Genomic DNA, 22,970 nt, shown 5'->3' with positions numbered 1-22,970 from the left:
AATTAAATCCACTGTGATTCAATGTTGTCAAACAGTAAAACATGAAAACTTCTGGGGGAGGGGGGATAAATACTTTTTATAGGCACTGTATATGTTGCATTTCACTTGTATCCAAATGTGCTTGCTGTCTTGTCAAGGTGAGGTTTAGGCCCCAAGCTGTGGTGTCGCCTGTTTACAACCACCAGCTGAGAGGCATCGGAGCCAGAGTGGTCCACAGTGGGTGCTGTGGCACAGCATCCAGGCTGGAGTTAGTGCTGTCCCCCCCCCCTCCCAGTGTTTGTTCAGCAGAAGACAAGCTCTATTGTGGCTCAAGTTTGGACTTTTTTATTGTGTGTCTGTATCTTACTGATACCTTTATGTGCTTACTGTCTTGTATGTGCTATGTGTGTTTCGTGCTCTGTGTGACTGTTGGTACTATATTTTTCACATTGGCCTTGAAGAAACACTGTCTCATTTGGCTATATTCATATATGGTTTAATGACAATTAAACTTGAATTGAACTCAGAAGTTTTCTCTAATCCTCCGTAGTGCTAATGCAAAGTGTTTTTTGCTGTAACAGAAATTTGGATTGGCAATTAGCTAAAAATCCAGATGGTTCACTCTTTCTTATTCCTAACGTGAACACTTTTAAGACCAAATGTAGAACTTTCATCTGAATTGCTGAATGTTAGAATGTCAAATAGTACAATACAGGCCCTTTGGCCCACAAAGTTGTGCCAACCTCGTAACCTACTCCAAAGTTAATCTAGCCCTTCTTCCCACATAGACCTTCATTTTTCTTTCATCCATGTACTTTATCTAAGAGTCTCTTAAATATTCATTATTTTTCCATGATTGTTGTATAGTAATATTACGTTCATCACTAATGTTTGCCAATGCTTTGTACCATTTATCTGCCCAAATCACCCATATAGAGGCAAAGTCCTGATCACTTAATATTTTGATATCATCTTCTGACAGTATTTTTTTTCAGCATTCATCTTAATGGCTCCTCTGTCTCCTGATTAAATCTCTGCCAAAGCCCTATCCTGAATTACTTTGCAAGATATCTTTTGTACATTCCTCAACCCCAGTTGTTTTCATTTCCTTCTCGCCTGACAATCCTCCATGATTTCAGAGCTCTGCTGATCTCTCAAGGGCGTACTTTACTCACAAAATCTCATGCCTACGTTTGGAATCACAGCCCTTGATGTGAACTTTCTGTGACCATCCATAGAAAAGGATTATTTTATAACCCTCCTCCATTATCAACGAAGACTCTAAAATCTCTTCAGGTTTATAGCTTTCTTGTGAAAAGGTGTTGCCTTATTGACTAAGGAGCATTGGAGTGATGAAGCACAAGTTGTTCATCTCTGGGGTTTTATGTCAACTTTTATAACAGTGGCCCTTGGTGACTTTTTCCAAAAACAGTCATTTTTGATGATCAAAAATTGCCACATTTTTGATTATTCTTTTAGTGAGCTTTATAATGTCCAGTTTTCCATGAGTCACAGTTGGTGAGACCAGGCTTAAACTTGACGACCACTTCACTGAGTGTCTACTATCCCTTTTACCACGACTGGAGCTCCCATTTTCTAACCATTTTAATTCATCTCCTCGTTCTCAAACTGACAACATTCAAACTCTCTTGAGTGAACTCGGCTTTTTCTCCTTGGAGCGACGGAGTATGAGAGGCGACCTGATAGAGGTGTACAAGATATTAAGAGGCATTGATTGTGTGGACAGTCAGAGGCTTTTCCCCAGGGTTGAAATGGCTAGCACGAGAAGGCATAGTTTTAAGGTGCTTAGAAGTAGGCACAGAGGAGATGTCAGGGGTACGTTTTTTACGCAGAGAGTGGTGAGTGCGTGGAATGGGCTGCCGCCAGCGGTGGTGGAAGCAGAAATGATCGGGTCTTTTAAGAGACTCCTGGATGGTTACATGGAGCTTAGCAAAATAGAGGGCTATGGGTAAGGCCTATGTAGTTCTGAGGTAGTGACATGTTCGGCACAGTTTTGTGGGCCAAAGGTTGTGCTGTAGGTTTTCTATGTTTCTATGACATATCTGTTGGTGGAGAACATCAGATTTACAAAATGTCATGTACTATTGCTCTGAGACTTGTTCTTGTCTGAGTTGCTGCCTGCCAGCTCCACATATAACCTAGTTTCACTATAACCTAGCAGCTCATTCAGCTAAATATCACACTACTGCTATTGTGATAGATGTTAGAAGTGCATTTAATTCTAGAGGAACTAGTTCCCCATTGGTCTGTGTTTTGGATGCCAAATCTTTACCATATATTAGGAGAAGCAGAGGTCCTTGTACCTAAACCTGGGGAACTTTGTTGTATACTTTCCTCTCGTTTGAAAAGTAATATTTCTTCTGTAAACACAAAATTTCTTTTGTACTCTGTGTTCTCTCACTTGGCCATGATGGTACAATCCTCTGTTACTGTACTACCTTTAATCTTGAAGGTGACTATTATGTTGCACTTTGTCAAATGCCTTCAAAGTGTTCACATCTATTATGTCATCCATATTTCTTTATTGACTCTCTGTTCCTTCAACAAAAACTATAAAGTTAATTAGACACAATTTGATTTGAACTAATCCATCTTTCCTGTGCATCTTTCTAATTTCCTTAACATTTTTCTTTCTAATTTGCTCCTAGATATTCTTGTTACTCTGGCATTTTATATAATAGTCATATCCGAGTAATCATATCTTTGTTGTTTTATGTATGTGTATATAGTAGTGACATAAGTGGTCCTATCGAGAGATTATAACAGGGCATATTTGGGACATTCTTAAAATGCAATTTAATCTGATCTGCTTTCTTTTAGAGATCTGAAACCAGACAACATGTTAATTTCCAACCAGGGGCACATCAAATTAACGGACTTTGGTCTCTCCAGAGTTACTTTGAACAGAGGTAAGAATGAAATTGATTCCTGTGAATTTTACATAAAAATGATATACATTATCTATTTTCTTGTGCACTAAGTGGAACTGAAGTGCTGGAGTTTCTGATTTTATATAAACTTAAAATGAAATTGTGATGTTCATTTCATGTTTTCCAACCCTGTTTTTGTTTCAAGAAATAAACATGATGGATATTCTGAACACACCTTCCATGATAAATCCAAAACTGGACTACTACCGTACTCCGGGCCAGATCTTGTCTCTCATTAGTTCTCTGGGCTTTGTAAGTACTAATTGTCGTTTTTTTTAATACAGAAATGATAATGTGATGCATATGCTGTATGCAAATGTGACATTCAAGATTAGGGTTTCCAATCTTGGTTAATGGTAGGGGTCCATGGCATTTTTAAAAAAAAAAGGTTGGGAACCCCAGTTCCATATGATATGTGTGGTTTACATGCCTATTTTCCAAACATTTTTTTTGATTTTCCTTCAAGGGATGTGGGCTTTGCAGGCTGAGCCAACATTTAATTGCCCATCCCTAGTTGCCCTTAAGATGGTGCTGAGCTACCATCTTGAATCTCTACAGCTATTGAGGTGTGCATATGCCCACAATGCTGTTTTGAAGAGAGTACTACGATTTTAAACTAGCTACTGTAAAGGAATGGAGATAGATTTCCAAGTGAAGTCCAAAGTCAAAGTAAATTTATTATATATACATAATGTCAGCTCCATTCATTGTCTTGCAGGCACTTACAGGAAAATAAAGTATGATAAAACTTATGAAAAACTGTACATAACAGACTGACAAGCAACCCATATGCAAAAGAAGACAAATTATGCAAATAAGAAAAAAATAATACTGAGATCATTAGTTGTAGAGTGCTTGAAAGTGAATCTAGATTGTGGAATTAGTTTAGAGTTGGGGTGGGTGAAGTTATCCATACTGGTTCAAGAGCCTGATTTGGATAATAACTGATTCTGAACCTGGTGGTGTGGGACCTAAAGCTCCTGTATTCTCTTGCCTGATGGTAGTAGTGAGAAGAGAGCATGGGCTGAATGGTGGGTACTGCTTTTTTGCAGCAGTACTCCTTGTAAATGTATTCAATGGTGGGGAGGGCTTTACCTCTGATAGACTGAGCTGTGTCCACCACACTTAGTAGAATTTTCCATTCCTGGGTATTAATGTTCCTATACCTGGGCATGATGCAACCAGTTAGGATAATCTTCACTGTGCATCTGTAGAAGCTTGTCAAAGTTTTAGAAGGACATGCTGAATCAGCTCAAACTTCTAAGAAATTAGCAGTGCTGTCTTTGTGAAGACATTTCTGTGCTGGCCCCAGGACAGATCATCTGATACAACACCAAGTTACTGACCGTCTGATCGCCCAATGAGGCGATCTGATTGCTCACGGACCTCTGGTTTCTTCGTCCTGTAGTTGACAATCAGCTCTTTAGTTTTACTGATGTTGACTGAGAGGTTGTTGCAGCTCTATCCAACTAAACTTTTTCCTCTTGTATGCCAATTCATCACTACCTTTGATTCAACCTACAGTGGTGGCAAGTTCAAGTTCAGGTTTCATGTTTAATTATCATTCAGCCATAAATGAATATAGCGAAACAAAATATTATTCCTCCAGGGCCAAGGTGCAAAACACATTACCAACAGCACACTGCACACAGAACATAGCACATAAGGTTACGATTTCAGAAAAAAAAAAATCACAGTTACAAAGAGAGGAAAGAAGAGAATATAGCCCAAGTCCCTGAGTTTTTCTGGTTCAGCTTGTTCTTCAACTGAGTGAGTACCGGAGAGTAACACCAAGGGGAGGGGGGAGGGGGGGGGAGGGGCCAGTCACTATGAAATCCAGCGGCACACAGCTACAACAAACTTAATTATCGCATTGCAGATGCATTTGGGTATAATGCGAGTAGAGCAGGGGGCTAAGCACACTGGCTTATGGTGTACCTTGCTAATCGAGGTACATTTGCGCAGACCATAAGACATGAGAGCAGAATTTGGTCCATCGATTCTGCTCCACCGTTCCATTGGCTGATTTTATTATCCCTCTCAACCCCATTCTCCTGCCTTCTACCCATAACCTTTGACACCTTTACTAATCAAGAATCTATTAAGCTCTGCTTTAAATACTGTATACCCAATGACTTGACCTCCATAGCCATCCATGGCATTGAATTCCATAGATTCACCTCAGCTTGGCTAAAGAAATTCCTCCTCATCTTTGTTTCAAATGGATATCTTTTTATTCTAACGCTGTGCTCCTCCACTATAGGTAATATCCTATCTACATCCACTCATTCTAGGCCTTTCAATATTTGATAGATTTCAATGAGATTCCCCTCTCATTCTTCTAAACTCCAGTGAGTACAGGCCTAGAGCCATCAAACACTTCTCATATGTTAACCCTTTCATTCCTGGGATCATTCTTGGGAACCTTCTCTGGACCCTCTCCAATGCCAGCACATTTTTCTTGGCTAAAGGGTCCAAAACTGCTCACAAGAGGGAGGTATTGAGATCGAAGTTAGAGTGAAGCATGGCTTGATGGGCAACTTCCAGATGTTGGCTTTTGCTGCCCTTGTCCTTCCAGCTGGTTTAGCTCAAAACCATGGGTTTAGAAGGTGCTGTCCTAGGAGTCTTGGTGAGTTGCTGCAGTATATCCTATAGCTCTTATAAATAGCTGCTGGTGTAGTAAGTGAATCACTGTCCACAGGTTGCCTATCAAGTGGGCTACTATGTCCAGTATACTGTTGATCTTCTTGTGTTGGTGAAGCTGCACTCATCTAGAACAGCATCACATTGCTGACTTGAGCCCTGAGATGCTGGACAAGCTTTGAAGTGTTACCAGTGTGAGTTATTTGCCACAGGCTCCAGTTCAGTTATTGATCAATGCTAATACCTCCAATATTTAGAGTAGGAAAGGAGTTCAGTAATGCCATTGAAAGTTTGGCTGGGTCTTGCTGCATTTGCCTGTAGACTGCTTCATTATCTGAGGACTTGCAAATAGTGCTAATACTATGACTGTGTGGCCAAGCTCTGCTCTTGGTCCATTCACAAGTTCTCAGAAGATATCACTATAATGGCAGGATCTCAATCAAAGATGAGCTGCATTACAGGAAGGAGATACAGAACCACGTGGCTTGATGTGAAGACCAGAACCTTTCTTCAATGTCAGCAAAACAAAAGAGCTGGTCATTTGACTTCAGGAGATGGGGTGGAGTATACCATTTCTCCAACTTCTAATACCAGCAAACTCCCCTGTATCTTTTGGTCCATCTGAGCGGCCTCGACCTACGATGTCAACTGTCCATTTCACTCTATAGATGCTGGCTGACCTGCTAAGTTCCTCCAGTGTTTTGTACATTGCTCCAGATGCTAGCACCTGTGTCTCTGTTTTTTATTACTCTACCAGCTTTACCAGAGGAGATGGAACTAAGTAACTCTTTGTGCTGGGCTTTGAATTTCCCCTATCCAGGGTACAATTTGTGCGCTTGTTGTTCTCATTGCTCCGCCCAATTATTGTTTATTGCTATTCCTTGTGCCGCATCAGGCAGCAACCTTGTTGTCTCTTTAGCATTTTCATCTTTTTTTTAACGAGGCCAAGTAGCTAGCTTGACACTCAACCCAGCACGGATATAAAGTATGCAAAAAGCCAGCTGGATTCGAACCCGGGACCACTCACCTTGAAGTCTGGTGCAAATGCCACTACACTGCCAGCCAGCTTTATTGCTAAGTGTGAAAGATTATTGGCCCATAAGCTGACAAAGATCATAGGTGGTTAACAGGAGATTATTTTTCAGCCTGTGTTTGATCTGGTGCAATGAGAACTCTCAAAGCCACTTTAATTGGATATCACTGTGATATGTAGAAATACAGAGAGCAGCTTGTAACTAGCCCCATGTCATCTACCTGTTCTAGCACCTCTGGAGGTTCCTGATGGTGGGACAGAAAGTAGTCAAAATTATGGGATGATAGAGGTGTCTGGCTCATTAACTGTATAGTATGATTCTGTACTATTGCATCAGGCTATTAGTCATAGAAAACTACAGCACAGAAATAGGGCCTTTGTACCAAACCATTTAAATTGCCTAGTCCCATCAACCTGCACTGGGACCATGGCCCTCCATACACCTACCTATCCAGACTTCTCTTAAACGTTGAAATCAAAATCACATCCACCAATTGTGCTGGCAGCTTGTTCCACACTCTTGCCACCCTCTGAATGAAGAAGGTTCCCCTCTTGTTCCCCTTAAACATTTCACCTTTCACCTGTAACCCATGAGCTCCAGTTTTAGTCTCACCCAATCTCAGTGGAGAAAATAGCTTGCTTACATTTAGCTTGTCTATATCCCTCATAGTGTTGTATACCTCTATCAATCTCCTCAATCTTCCATGTTCTAGACAATAAAGTTCTAACCTAATCAATCTTTCCTTATTACCTGGGTCCTCCAGTCCCAGCAGCATCCTTGTAAGTTTTCTCTGTACTCTTTTAATCTCATTTCCATCTTTCCTGTATGTAGATATCCAAAACTGCACACTATAGTCTAAATTAGGCCTTACCAATGTCTTGTACAACTCCAACATAACATCCCAATTCGTGTACTCAATACTTCAATCAATGGTCAGTGTGCCAAAAACTTTCTTATGACCCTATCTACCTGTGCCAGCATTTTCAATGAGTTGTGGACTTGTATTCCCAGATCCTTTTGATCTCCTGTACTCCTCAGTGCCCTGCCGCTCACTGTGTAAGACCTACCCTGATTGGTCCTTTCTAAGTTCAACACCTCACACTTGTCTGTATTAAATTTAAGCAGCCATTTCTCAGCCTACTTTTCCAGCTGGTCCAGATCCTGCTGCAAGCTTTGATAGTCTTCTTTGCTATTCTTTGAGAACTCTAGTACAGTTCACACAATTTTGTGGGTGACTTTGTAAGGTTAACAACACACCAGGATGTGCATATTGCAAATTCTGTGGCCAAATGGCAGCCTGCAGTGCTATAACAGTTCTTGATTTGAAGTATTAAATATGGAATTTTACAAATTTCTCCAAATTGCCTCCAAGTGAAACATAGCAAGAGATTTTCAATTAAAAGAACAAACTTTCTACATCTGCCATGCTTCAGTCATGATCCACTTTCCACATGCAAACAACTTCAAACGCTGAAATAGAACAAAAATTGCTAGAAGTACTCAATGGGTCAGTCAGCATCTGAGAGGGGGAAACAATATTTTAACTGGTGACTATTGACATTGGCTCACGTTGTTGACAGGTTATGGACATGAAACATTTAGCTTTCTCTCATGCAGATGCTGCCTAATCTGCTCAGTATTTCCATTGCTTTGTTTTAATTATTATCCAGTGTGATAAGTGTTTTCTAAAAAAAAAACAAAGAAAAAGCCGGAAATTTCTTGGTTGTCTTTTCTACAATGTAATCTATCTTTTTTCATGTGGTCATGCAGAGAGCAACCAAAGGAAATGTACCCAATAGAGGCACTAGCAATTATCTCCAACTAACCAACAGATGATCATTATAAGATTTCAGGATGAGAAACCCCTGAATGGTGGTTCAGATGCAGGTTAAATCTGTATCTCTTGTCACACAGTTTTTGCTAGAGGTTAATACAATTGAAAAGAGAACATAAGAATCACTTTCAGAATCAGGCTTTTGCTCAAGAACCTATGAATTCCCTGTTAACAATTGACAACAAGATTTGGAAATGCTCTGTCCTTTTACAAAAAATGATTGACTGAAGTCACTTTTTTAATAAATGTTGCTTATACATTATTTCATATTGATTATTTTGAAGTATTTACTGCTTAACCAGTTTTCCTTTGTACGTGTTAAATGCTCATGTGTTTCTGACTTTCTATTTAGAACACACCAATGGGAGGAAAGACTAAAGATGCATCGTCACTGATGAGCCCCATGGTGTGTAGCAATGCCAGTGTTTCCTTTGGATCACTTTGTTCTCCTCTGCCACAGAATGCTGAAGGATGTAAAAGAGGGCTTGCAATTAAAGGTCTGATTGACAAAAATAAGTGGATATTAATAGGCATAAGCATGTTTACAATAAATCAATAAGTGTTTTTTGATTTCACAAAATGCTTTTTTGAAGTCTGATGTCAATGTTTCCTGATCAGATAGTAACTGTAAGTGTTTAGCTTGGGAGTAGGCATTATACTTAATGACATAATTTTGCTCCCATGTTTTGTGGTCTTACAGGATATGGTGAGAAGACAGGTGTATGGGGTTAAATGGGATCCAAGATCAGCCATGATGGAATGGCAGAGCAGATTTGATGGGCTGATTAGCCTAATTCTGCTCCTATGTCTTGTGGTCTTCAGAAAATTTGAGGCTGAATGCTAGCAATGAGCTTTAGACAAGGGAAAAGCCTAATTTTGGGGTAACCAGCCAAATGAAGGTTAGCATTTTTTTAAGTAGTAAGTTTAATATAATCATTGTTATTTACAAATACAAGTTAAATGAGGAACTGTGTGCTGCTAATGTTCTTTTCCATCATCATATTCTATTTTTGCTGGTAAACAGTTCCGCATGTTTTTTTAACTTTATCCTATAGATACTCATTTTCAAATGTACCACCTAGATACATTTGTGCGCCTATGGTCTTGATGCAAAGATCAATTGAGCATTTTCCTTCTTCAGGTGCTGATAGCTCATCGTGCAGTCCAAGCTTGCCAGTAAAATATCTGACTCCAGACTTTGCACAGTTAAATACAAAGGTTGGAGCATCCAGTACCAGCAGTCAATCACGCCTGTTTCCCTCCAGCACAGAATCAGGATGTTTAAGGAGTCCATTGTGGGAGAAAGAACTCCAGGCTTGTCTTTTTTCAATTCTGTCAATAGCTTTCAGTATCTTTTAATATGCTATGCAAGATTCATTGAATTAACTGAAAAGTGGTATTTCAAAAATGAATTTGAAATTATTCGTGCCTAAGAATTAATGGGAAATGAAAGTAATGGCTTTGGTGTTTCTCACATGTAGTTCCAAATTTATCCTAATCCATTACTGAATGTTGTAGCAAACAGCTTTATCATTTGGATAGTGTGAAGAGGACAAGTTAGTGGCAAAACTACGCCGGGTGTCTTTGTTGCATGTTATTTTCAATTGATGTCCCTGGGCAGCAGCCCTCAGATGAGAAGGAAGATGGGCTTGTGAAAGGTTTTTAGGCCAGAGTGTGGGAAGAGAAGGCATTTTTTTTTGACTATCATTTAGATGGATAAGAATGAAACAAAGAAAGTCTGGTCCTACACGACTGAATTATAAAGATCTATTGGAGAAATTGATGTAATCAACAATGTCAAAGGCTGCAGATAAGCCAGGAAAGATTATCTTTACAACAATCACATGGATGTTTTTAGTAGCTTACATCTAATGGGAGGAATTCAATTAAAAGATTTGATTAAGTTGGACACTAATTTAGGCATGTACACACATTCAGGAAATTAAGGGACAAAAAGTAAGTTGGAGTTTCTAAAGGAGAGATGGGTGGCCAGCTTTGTCGTGAAAGCAGGGCAAAGAGAACAAACAGAAGGTGGGTGTTGTGGACAACAAGTTGAGAGAGGATCAGGAGAGTTGGGAAGAAATAGGGCAAGATATTTGGGGTGAGGACAGAAGGTGGTAGACGATAATTCAAACACGAATTATCACCAGCTTAAACCTATTTATTTAACCTGGTTTTTAAGTGACATCTTTTTATCTTTTATCTTCATGTTTGTACTTTATCTGATTGCAAACCTCTTTGAACTATATCGTCTGTATGAAAAGTACTCTACAAATAAGTTATTATTGTTAATTAGGTGGCATGGGCAATCAAGGGTATACTAAATGCGGTTTATTGCTGGATCAGTCTTAATGATGAAGTAAGTGGATGTTTTGAAGGCAGTTATGAAAAGTTTTGCTGAAATCTGACACAATAGGCGAAGTCCATAGGGTCAGCCTCTGAGTGGGCTGAATTAACTGGAAAAGAAATTAGACAGATTTCCTCCTAAAGTATATTGAGTAAGAAGCAACTGTTTCTGATTGTCAGAATTAACTAGTTCGGTTATTTGAAGCAGATGGATTGATATGCTTTTTTTCATTGTATAGTTTTAACTTTGTTGTGATCTTTGCAGGGAGCAGAAGTTGGAGAGCCTGGTTCGGGAGTGATTACAGATAATGGAACATCTGTTATAGGTAGCTCATTTCAGAAGGATGATATCCATCATAAAGGCAGTTTGGATATGACTGTCTCTCTGGTTGAAAATGAAAACAGTCCAGGAAGGAGGCTAGATGGAGAGATTCGGGCTACTCCTTTGAACAATGCAGTAAAGGGTGTTGTCAAAAAATGCCTTTACAAAAGTGTGGCAAAGGAAGAAGAAAAGGTTACCTCACCCACAGCTGAAATGATCAAAGCCTCACCCAACAGACTTCGTACTCACAGCTCTTCGCCTGCTTGGGGAAGCGAAGTAATGGAAAGCTCAGTGAATTTTGGGCAAGGCCTTTGCCAAGTAACGACATCAGAAGGGACTGTTCCATCTGAAAGTTTACCTCCCCAAGGGTGCCTGATGGATATTTCATCAACTACTTCTCAAGACTGTTATGGGAGTGAATTCCATGAGGAAATCGGTGATAAGCAAAACAGGTCAAAGAGGACATTTGATCAGGTAGATCATAGCCCATTTTCAGTTGGTACCCGGAGAAAGAAGACAAATTCAGAATATGAACGTGGATATGAAATTCCAGAATTCCAACCAATTGCTCACACAGGTTTAACCAGGGAAATAGATGCACTGGGATTAGACTCTGAAATACGTAACTGCAAAAGCCCCATTGTGGATAATGAGTGCTTTGAAGGGAATGGTGGTAACCTTGAAAGAACATCTGATATTGCATCTGTCACTTCCCTAGCCAAAAACTTGATGACTGAGCTAGATGAGCAATGTGAAAAGAAAGATTGTAAAGATGACCTTAATTGCAGTTTTCAGACTGATGACAATGATAAGAATCTACAGAGAAGATTAAGTTTGTATTCAGCATCTTCTGCTCAAGATGAATCTTTCTCAGAAGTACTTCATGAGAAAACATTAGACATAAGCACAAAAGATTCCTTATTTGAAGGGGCCACAGCTAAGGACCGTGTTTCTCCCCAGTCTTGCATCCTGCATAAAACACTGCCTCACAGTGCACCAAAGCATCAGCGTATAGTTGGTGACAATAACAAGTGCAGCAACCATTCAGCAGAAACCTGCCCTTTATTCCTGGTCAAACCTCTGGCTTCAAACCAAAAGAAGCCTAATGTTCTATTCCGAAGTTATTGTAGTCCAATATATGAATGTGATTTATCTGTAAAGTCCATGATGAGTATGGAGTCTGTAGAAAAAATGGATATATCCCTTTGCACTGGAAGTTACCCACAAGCTGTGACACCTCTGCCAAGAATCCAGTCATACAAACTAACTGGATCTTTTCAGGTAACTTTTTGTATTGCACAAATAATAGCTTATTGAACCTGGAAAACTTTATTGATGAGGTTGTAGTGAGGTGGATTAAATGCAGATCCACAAAGATATTCTTAATTGAAATTATGATGTGATTTGTGTAAAGTGACTAAAAATTTCTTTCCGACTACCTCATACCCTATAGAGCAAAACAGTATAGAATTACATAGAAGTTGCAGAACAGACACAGATATTTTATCTATATAGTCTATACTGATATTTATGCTGCATGTAGCCAGGGAGGCAAAGATCAGATTTTTTTTTATTTTATTGGATGATGGGGCAAGCTGTCATGTGGCCCACCTCCAATTTCTCACGTTTGAATGTTATAACTCAACTTATCCCCTTTAGTATATTGGGGAATTTTGCATTCCTCAAAAACAATTTTAGAAAAATAAATTGAATTTTTCACAATTACAATGCTATTTGTGAATGGACATGTCACATGTTGCAACTATTTAACGGGCAAAATGGCTTTGTGCATGGAGAATATAATCAGTGGCAATTTATTAACTGATATGACTACTCAGTAGGTCTGATATAATGTGAAATGAGAATTTCATGATTTCATTAGTGTCCTTTGCCAGAGGGATATTGTAAAATGTCTAAGAAATTATGGGTTGTGTTTAAAACCTGTTCAGATTTGAACTCTTTTTTTTGCCTTATCCTTTAGATTTACTCTTCTCTCTTCTGAAGAATTGACACCTTGCAGAACTGCCATTTCTACAGCTATCATCATTTCAGGCACTATGCTAAAGTAGACATTGTTTAACAGGGAGTGCCAGCAGTCTAGTTAAGCACATGGGAGTGGTAGGGATAAGGATTTGATTATTACGGTTGAGCCTGATCCTCTTTTTTTTTATCTGGGATCCACACATTCAAAAAATATCACAGGGCAGTGTTCAAAAGTGATTCTCAGCTGAACCCCTGCAATTCTCCTTTAATAGTACTTCAACCATTGCTACAAGATCAGCAACTCAATACTGCTTCTGTGATCTTGCAATTCTACTAGTGGGATAGTTTAGTTGGACTGTTCTATAGTTTAGCATCTCCATCTAGTGGGGAAATTAGGTATTGCAGCAGAATGATACAGTTTGCATTTTTCTCTCCTTTTGATTGGATTTTACATAACATGAGAAATAGTAGTCGGCCATCTGGCATGTCAAGCCTCCTTCATGATTCAACAAGATTGTGGCTGATCTGGGCATGGACTCAGCTCTATCCACCCATAACCCTTATGCAAAAACTATGTCTTAAATATATACAGTGAGGAATCCTCTATTGCTTCCCTGGCAGCAAATTCCACAGGTCTACTGCTCTCTGGGAAAAGCAGTTTCTCCTCCTCTCAGCACTACATGTATTCCCCTGACTCTTGAGGCTATGTCCACTAGTTCTATTCTCACCTACCAGTGAAAACCACTTTCCTGCCTCAGTCTTGTCCATCCCTTTAATAATTATAGATATTCTAATAAGATTCCCTTTCATTCTTCTGAATTCAAGCAAGTGTAATTTCAGACAACACAATCCTTCCTCGTAGGCTGACATCCTCATCTCCAGAAACAACCTGGTGAACTTCCTCTGTAATGTCTTCAACACCAGTATATCTTGTCTCAAGTAAGGAGACCAGAACTGCATGCAGTACTCCAGGTGTGGCCTCACCAGTACCCTGTACTTTGCAGCATAACCTTCCTGCTCTGCGATTCTGTCCCTCCAGCAATGAAGGGATTTTGATAGTAAAAGAACTCACACTGGACTGATGATTGGAGTTCCTGGTGTTTGGAAGAGTAAATGAGGACTTGATTATTTCAAGTGATGGCCTGTTGAGGAAGAAGCAGATGGAAAAGGCTCTGACCTAGGTCATAAAGTCTGCTTTTCTTTTCCCGGTTACGGTTCCAGCATTTATTTATTTATTTAATATTTCCCATATCTGAGGTTGTTTTATTTCTCACTCAAGGTCTTGTTTCATGAAATGTTTTCTCCAATCTGGATCTGTTGCACAGAGTTTCTATTTAAAAGCGTGTACACTCATGCACACTGGGCTTTTTTTCCTGTGCCTTCCCCACCCACAGCCCAATTTCTCATTCTCCTCACATTCACAGCAAGCAGTATTTTTTGTGTGGATGTGAAGACATCGGTTTGGGGTGGGGGTAGATGAATGTGGATAAACATTATAGTTTTAGATAAAGTGTGTTAAGAAAGATGATTTGTGTTCTAATTTCACTTGTGACTGTTCTACCAGCTTTCCACAATTCATAGAAATGACTTGAAGGCACCAAAAGTATACTCTGCTTATGGCAAAAAGATAGGTTAGGAAGTAAATTATGAAGACCACATAAGGCTTCAAAGAGATAAGATAGTTTAAGTGTGACCAGAGATTGGGTAAATGGAGTATAATATGGGAAATTTGAAAATTTCCATGCTTTAGTGAGAAAAACAATTTAAAAACTATCTAAATTGCAAAAGATTGCGGAGCTCTGAGATGCAGAGGAATTTAAGTGTTCTATAATATAATTCACAAAGGCTGGTAAGTAATTAGGAAAGCTAACAGAATATTATTGATAAGGTATTTGAATAAAAGAGTAGGGAGATATAGGTTCAGTTATATAGAGTGGGCTAGCTGAATGGGCTTAATATTGGCTTGATGGCAGGAGTCAGTGTGGTACAGGAAGGTTGTTTTTCAGATTGGAGACCTGTGACCAATGGTGTGCTGCTGGAACTAATGTTGGGTCCCCTGTTTATCATCTATATTAATGGTTGGATAAGAATTCTACTGGCATGATTTGTAAATGTGCACTAACTGTCAAAATTAGTGGTATAGTGGAGGGTGAAGAAGGTTATCCAAGATTACAGTATGTTCTGGATCAGCTGGGAAAGTGGGACAAAATAGGCAGATGGGAATTTAACTCAGAAAGGTGCAAAGTGTTGCATTTTGATAGCTTAACCAGGATAGAACAGAGCATTGAGTATAACTGTTGAGAAATGATGTTACAACTGTACATGACAGAATGATCTGAGAATTTTGTGCATTCTGGTTGCCTCGCTCCAAGAAGAACGTTATTAAACTGGTAAAGGTACAGATAAGGCTCACAAGGATGTTGTTGGGAGTGAAGGACATGAATCGTATGGAGAGACTAAATAGACTGGGCTTTCCTGCCCTGGACCTGGGGGAGCCTTGTAGAAGTATTTACGATCATGAGGGGCATAGTTAAGGCTTTCCCAGGGTAGAGGAGTCTAAAGACGAGAAAATCTACAGATGCTGGAAATCCAAGCAACACACACAAAATACTGGAGGAACTCAGCGGGTCAGGAAGCATCTATGGAAAGAGTAAAAAGTCAATGTTTTGGGTCTAGACCCTTCTTCATGACTGGAGAAAAAAGATGAGACGTTAGAGCGAGTAGGAGGGAGGAAGGGAGTGGGGAAGGAGTACAAAGTGGGTGAAACCTGGAGAGGGGGAGGGGTGAAGTAAAGAGCTGAGAAGCTGATAGGTGAAAGAGGTAAAGAGCTAGAGAAGGGGGAAATCTGATAGGAGAGGACAGAAGAAAGTGAAGTGGGAGGACCACCAAAGGGAGGTGATGGGCTGTTAAGGGGATGAGGTGAGAGAGGGAAACTGGAATGGTGAGGGGGTGGGGCAATTACCAGAAGTTCAAGAAATCGATGTTCATGCCATCAGGTTGGAGGCTACTCAGACAGAATATAAGATGTTGTTCCTCCAACCTGAGTGTGGCCTTATTGCGGTAGTAGAGGAGGCCATGGACTGGCATGTCAGAATGGGAACAGGAAGTAGATTTGCAGTGGGTGGCCACCAGGAGGTCCCACTTTTTCTGGCAGAGCTCGGTGAAGTGGTCTCCCAATCTATGTTGAGTCTCACCAATATACAGGAGGCCACACTGGGAGCACAGGATGCAGTAGATATCCCCAACCGACTCATAGCTGAAGTGTCACCTCACCTGGGAGGACTGGTTCGGGCCCTGGGTGGTAGTGAGAGAGCAGGTGTAGCACTTGTTCTGCTTGCAAGGATAAGTATCAGGAGGGTGATCAGTGGGGAGGATAAATAGACAAGGGAGTCACATAGAGAGTGATCTCTACAGAAAGTGGGGGGAGGGAAAGATGTGCTTGGTGGTGGAATCCCATTGGAGATGGCAGAAGTTACAGAGAATTATTTGCTGGACACTGGAGGCTGGTGGGGTGAGGGCAGATGTATGTGAAATGGAAGAGATGCAGGAGAGGGCAGGGTTGATGGTGGAGGTCTAAAATAAGAGGGCATATATTTAAAGTGAGAGTGGAAAAAAATTAAAGGGGGCCTTAAGGTGAAGTTTTTCTACACAGAGGGTGAAGGGTATATGTGACATTCTGTCAGAGGAAGTGGTACAGGCAGGCACTATTACATTTAGACAGTGACATGGAAAAGAAAAATTTGTAGGGATATGGGTAAAATGCAGGCAAGTGGGCCTGGCTTAATTAGGTTAGTCAGCATGGACTAGTTGGGATCAAAGAGCCTGTTACTGAGCATTGGTGATTTCACACATGTAATACTACGTATACTTTGGTGTCCTTATTTATGGGAGGTTGTAAATGCATTGCAAATAGTTCCAGAAAAGCTCAGCAGAAAGATATCCCAAATGGGCATGTTGTCCTATGGCACAGGCTAGGCTCACGTCTGCTGGTGTGTAGTAGAGTGAGTAGGAATGTGACTGAAAAAAATTGAGCAGGGGGTCTTGTTGAGGTGAGTGGAGAAGCTGGAACTGGGAGTCACAAGGTGTAGTCCGTTTTGTCTTAATTTATGGGTCTTTGAAATTCTCAATCAAACGGCAGTGGAAGTAGTGTCTGAACATATTTAAACTATAGATTCTTGACGAACTCATTAAAAATGTGGATAGATGGGAAGGTGGCATTGAAATTAAAGTCACATAAGCTATATCCTTGTTAAATGATTTGATATGCTAGGTTAAAGTCAAAATAAATTTATTACCAAAGTACACATATGTCGCCATATTCTACTTAGAGATTCATTTTCTTGCAGGCATTTACAAAAGAATTTGAGAATTGTACATAAAGACTGACAAACAACCAATGTGCAAAAGAAGCCAAATTCTGCAAATAAGAAAAATAAATAAATAATATTGAGAACACGAGTCCTTCAAAGTGAGTCAGTAGGTTGTGAAATTGGTTCAGAGTTAAGGTGAGTGAGGTTATCCAAATTGGTTCAGAACCTGATGATTGTAGGGTAATAACCACTCCTGAACCTGGTGGTGTGGGATATAAGGCTCCTATACCTCCTACCTAATGGTAGTAGCAATAAGAGCATAGCCTGGATGGTGAAGGTCACTGATGATGGATATTGCTTTCTTGTTGCAGTACCCCTTGTAAATGTTCTCAGTGGTGGGGAGGGCTTTGTCTGTAATGAACTGGGCTGTATCCATCAGTTTCTGTAGTTTCTGCTTCCATTTCTGGGCACTGGTGTTTCCAAACCAGGCTGTGATACAACCAGTCAGGATACTCTCCAATATGCATCTATAAGAAGTTTGACAAAGTTTAAGACAATATGCCGAATCTACACAGATTTCTAAAAAAAAAAAGGTAGAGGTGCTGTCGTGCTTTCTTTGTGCTGGTCCCAGGACAGATCCTCTAATATGAAAACACCAAGGAATTCAAAGTTACTGACCTGCTTGACCTCCAATCTTCTAATAAGGACTGGCTCATTGACCTCTGGCTTTCTCCTCTTGTAATGACAAATAGGTCCTGTGGTGACACACAGCTGCTTCTAATTCACATAGAACATAGAACAGTACAATGCAGGAACAGGCATTTTGTCTCACCATGTCTGTTTTGACCATGATGCCAACCTAAACTAATCTCATCCACCTACATGTATCTATATATTCCCTGCCTGTTCATGTGTCTATATAACTACCTCATAAGCACTGCTATCATACCTACTTCAACCACCTCCCCTTGAAGCATGTTCCAGCTACCTACCAATTTGCCTTTAAAATCTCCTTTAAACTTTCTCCCCATCTCCTTACAGCTGTGTTCCCTGGTATTTCCAACTTAGGAAGTATTCTGACAATCCATGCCACTCATAATTTTATAATTCTATTGGGTCATTTTTCAGCCTTCTGACATTGGGGGGAAAAAAGCATCCTAGTTTATGCAGTCTCTTCATATAGCTAATGTACTCCAATCCAAGCAGCAGCCTGGTGTACCTCTTCTGCATCCTCTCCAAAGCTGCAACATTCTTTTTATAGTGTGGCAACCAGATCAGCGCACAAATCTTCAAAGGTGGATTAACCAAGGTTTTCTACTCAAATGCCCTGATTGATGAAGGCAAGCCACTTTCGGGGAGTCCATTTATGTTGTTATATGTACTACAGATTTACTATCAGAAGGAAATCTCAAAACACTAACAATCTGGTAATTGTGTCTGATGCTTCATGTAAAAGAACAGCTATAGACATTAATGCTAAACTTGCATTCAATTTGAATACATGCACACTTGTCCTTTTTGGATTGAGTTTGAAAATTCTGGTCTACTTAACATATTTCTAGGTTTGAAGAGAAGTCTTGTTTATTACCTGCAGGGCTGAAATCAGGTTGTCTTTTTTTCTTCTCTCCATATTTCAGTTCTGAGTATTAGAATTGGCCTGAGTCCTGAAGAATTGGCCCGCAATGTTGACTGTTTATTTACTTCCATGGAACTGCCCGACCTGCTGAGTTCCTCCAGCATTTTGTGTGTTTTGCTTTGGATTTCCAGCATCTGCAGAGTTTCTCGTGATTAGAATTAGTCTTTTTTTTTTGTTCATTTCAAAATGTCAAGTGTTCCTGAATTTGTTAAAGTGTGCCAGAACATTTCATAGCTGTGATTATTTTTTCTTGTAGTTGAGGTATTCCATATAATTAAGATCCTTGTTTGTTTTCCATGCACCTTTTAACTATTCAGACTCCACTGCCTGCCATTATGCAAACTCCTTATAGAACTCCAAAAAGTGTGCGGAGAGGTGCAGCTCCAGCTCCGGCAGAGTGGGATAGAATCCTGGGAACACCAGATTACTTGGCCCCTGAGCTGCTGCTGAGAATGCCACATGGTAAGCAGAGTGACCCTGTTTTACAAAATATCTTGTACATACAGCTTGATGCTACCAAAACAGAAAAAAGAGTTGAAATCCTCAGTAGATCTGTTAATATTTATAATGTGGAAAATGCCTACACTGAACCAGTCTCAACTAAACTTGAAGTCCTTTAGTGAGATAGAAAAATAAAAAGGGGAAATGCTTGATATGGAATTAATGAACTTAATCTGGTGGACAAGTCCACGTCTGACATATGGAGTTCTATAAGGACCAATTGGCACATCCCGGTAAGGACAGGGATGTTAAGGTAAGGGAATCGTGGATGACCTGAGAAATCCTGAATTTATTCAGGAAGTGAAAAGAAGCTGAAATCAGATTGGGCTCCTGTAGAATATAAAGGTAGAAGTCAAGTGCTCAAGCAGACGATTAAGAGGGCCAAAGGGGGCCATGAACCTTGGCGAGCAAGATCGAGCATAATCCCAAGGCTCTTATTCCCGAATTTTAAAAAAAAAAGGAAGTTAAGTATAAGGAGAGGATAAGTCCGCTCAAAGAGAAAGGAGGGTATTTGCACTTGGAATCAGAGTAAATGGCTGAGGTAATAAATTATTATTTTGTGTCTATTTACTAAAGAGAAGAATCTGTAGGAAAGTAAAGGGAGAGTGGGGTATACTTATGTATTGGGACATTCTGAGATTAAGGAAGGGTAGTCCTGAGTCTCTTGTAAAGCATTATGGTGGGTCACTCCCCAGGGCCTACTGGGGAGTAGTAGACCCTGGGGAGTGGCCTCCCTGGCAGCGCTGGAGGTTCACCGTCTGCGTGAGATGATGGGACTTTCGAGAGACTAAGACTTTTACCGTGCCATGGTCTGTTCTTATCAAATTACAGTATTGCTTTGCACTGTTGTAACTGTATGTTATAATTATGTGGTTTTTAGTTTTTAAGTCGGTTTGTCATGTGTTTCTGTGATATCATTCTGGAAAAACATTGTATCATTTTTTCATGCATGCATTACTAAATGACAATAGAAGAGGACTGCGTGTCCTCATAATCTAATATATCCTAGAATATTGAATAGCTACAGGCAAGGTTGCAGAGGTCCGGAGAGTAGTAATTGTTATGCCTTTGTTCAAGAAGGGAAATAGGGATATTCCAGCTAAGTATAGGTCACTGAGCCTCACAATTGTGGTAGGAAAGCTATTGGAGTAGATACTGAGCGATAGGACCTTTGCTCATTTGGAGAGGCATGGCCTGCTTGGGGACAGTCAGCATGACTTCATGCAGGGTAGGTCATGCCTTACAAACTTGATCAAGTTTTTTGAGGAGTTGACAAAGAAGCTTGATGTGAAACTCAGCATGTCAGGCAGCAGCTTTGGGAAGGAAATAATCAGTTGATGTTTCGAGCCAAGACTCTTTATCGGGCCCCTTCATTAGTCCCATTGAAGGGTCTCAGCCCAAAATGTCGACTCTTTATTCCCCTCTTTAGATGCTGCCTAACTTGCTGAGTTCCTCCAGCATTTTTTTTGTGTGTTGATTCAGATTTCCAGCATTTGCAGATTCTCGTGTTTGAATTTGATGAGGATAAGGCAGTGGGCATTATCTGCATGGACATTTAATAAGGGGCCCCAATGATAGGTTGATAAAGATGCATGGTATCTAGGGTGAATTGCAAGTTTGGATATGGAATTAACTTGCCATAGAAGACAGTAGGAGTTGAAGGCTGTTATTCTGTCTGGAGTTTGGTGACCAGGGGTATTCTGTAAGGATTGGTGCTGGTGATGTGTATAATGATTTGGATGAAAAAGTGGATGGCTGGATTAGTAAGTTCACACCAAGATTGGTGGAGTTGTGGGCAGTGTAAAGGACTATCTCTGTACATTAGTTACAGATATTGGCAAAGATGTCGCAGTTGAAGTTGAATTTGGGCAAGTATATGATGTTGCACTTTAGGAGGTCAAATGAAAGAAGGTATACAGTTAATGATAGACCTCTTGATAGTATTAAGGTGTGGATGGATCATAGGGTCTGGGTCCATAGTTTTCTGAAAAGTAACTATACAATTGGATAAAGTGGTGAAGGAGGTGTATGGTGTGCTTTGGTAGGGGTGTTGCAGCTACATAAAACTTTAGTCAGACTGCATTTGGAATATTGTATGCAGTTCTGGTCACCCCATTATTGGAAGGATGTAGAGACTGAGGAGAGGGTGCAGAATATGTTTACAGGATGCTCCCTTGACTAGAGAGTTTAAGGAAAGGTTGGACAAACTTGGGTTGTTCTCCCTAGAGCATCAGAGGCTGAGGGGAGACTGCTAAATGATTGAGAGGTGTAGATATTGTAGACAGTCATAATCTTTTCCACAGATTAGGAATGTCAGGCACAAGATGACATGCTTTTAATTTTGGTGGGGGTAGAGGTTAAAGGTGATGTGAGGGGCAAATGTTTATGCAAACAGTGGTAAGTGCCTGGAGTAGCTTACGAGGAGTAGTGGTGGAAGCAGGCAGGTTGGAGAAGTTTGAGGCTTTTAGATGCATGAATATGAAGGGAATGGAGGGATAAGAATGATCACAGGAAGAGGACATTTGAAATAATTGGCATCAAGATCACCACAAATTGTGTGCCAAATGGCTCATCCAGTGCTGTACTGTTGTATATTCAGCATTCTTACCGCTTGAAAAATGTATAATTATGCAAGCATGTATTTATCTTCTAATTGGAAAATGTATTTTGGATGAGGCAATTAAATGACTAGATGAAACCTGAAAATGATTCAGAGGGTGATGAAATAATGTAAATTAGGAGGGGAAAAGACAAAGGTTATATGAATTACAATACCATGGAGCCTTGTGATTCACAGCAGTTCCATGTTAAATCTTCTGCTGCGAGTCCTAATGCTTGCAACGTGTCACTTTCACAGTGGAAAAGAGCCTAGCCTAGAGAGATGAATTAGGAAGGGTGGATAAAAGTTTGACTCAAGTAGCTAATTGTAAGGTAAACTTTCAAAGAGGGATATCAGAAGTTTAAGTAAGGACATCAGAGAGTAGGATTCATGCATTCAAAGCAGATCAAAGGATTGGGACATGAGAAATAGATCTGTATCAAAGGGATGGTATTTTCACTAACAGGTGTATGGGGCTGCAGGAATTTTCAAAGATGCATTAATTAGAGGTTAGTGAATGAATTGAGAATATGAAGGGCATTAAATATGATGTGTGAAGAAGCAGGTAGTAACTTTAGGACAATGAAAAGGAGCCTAGGACAGGATACATTCAGTGGTGGAAGTTTGGATAAGAAGAGATTGTGTGAAGTAAGAGAAGGAGACTAACTGGGAAACTACTAACTGCCAGATCTAGTCAAAGTGAAGAACACCAGCATCAACCAGTTAATTCATTTTTGGATATTGAAACCAGTTACTTATTTAGAATTGAAATCGGCATCATTTAGAATGTTTATACAGGTTGCTTTAAATAATCTTATCTGTATACATAGGG

General features: G+C 40.1%; 1 protein-coding gene across 3 annotated transcripts in view; it reads left to right on the top strand.

Moving 5' to 3' along the window:
- mastl (microtubule associated serine/threonine kinase-like) overlaps positions 1-22,970 on the top strand; it is a 50,365-nt gene that overhangs the window by 12,565 nt on the left and 14,830 nt on the right. For 2 of the 3 annotated variants that reach the window (XM_063044267.1, XM_063044269.1), the window contains 6 exons: positions 2,821-2,909; positions 3,076-3,182; positions 8,794-8,938; positions 9,583-9,755; positions 11,053-12,390; positions 19,356-19,500. In XM_063044267.1, coding sequence (XP_062900337.1) covers positions 2,821-2,909; positions 3,076-3,182; positions 8,794-8,938; positions 9,583-9,755; positions 11,053-12,390; positions 19,356-19,500 — 1,997 coding nt within the window. The remainder of the gene's footprint in view (positions 1-2,820; positions 2,910-3,075; positions 3,183-8,793; positions 8,939-9,582; positions 9,756-11,052; positions 12,391-19,355; positions 19,501-22,970) is intronic. The other variant, XM_063044268.1, reaches the window with a different exon arrangement.

Source organism: Mobula hypostoma, chromosome 3, assembly GCF_963921235.1.
Source record: "Mobula hypostoma chromosome 3, sMobHyp1.1, whole genome shotgun sequence".
Classification (NCBI taxonomy): domain Eukaryota; kingdom Metazoa; phylum Chordata; class Chondrichthyes; order Myliobatiformes; family Myliobatidae; genus Mobula; species Mobula hypostoma.
Note: the sequence above shows the minus strand (reverse complement) of the source record. Positions and strands in the feature narration are given on the sequence as shown.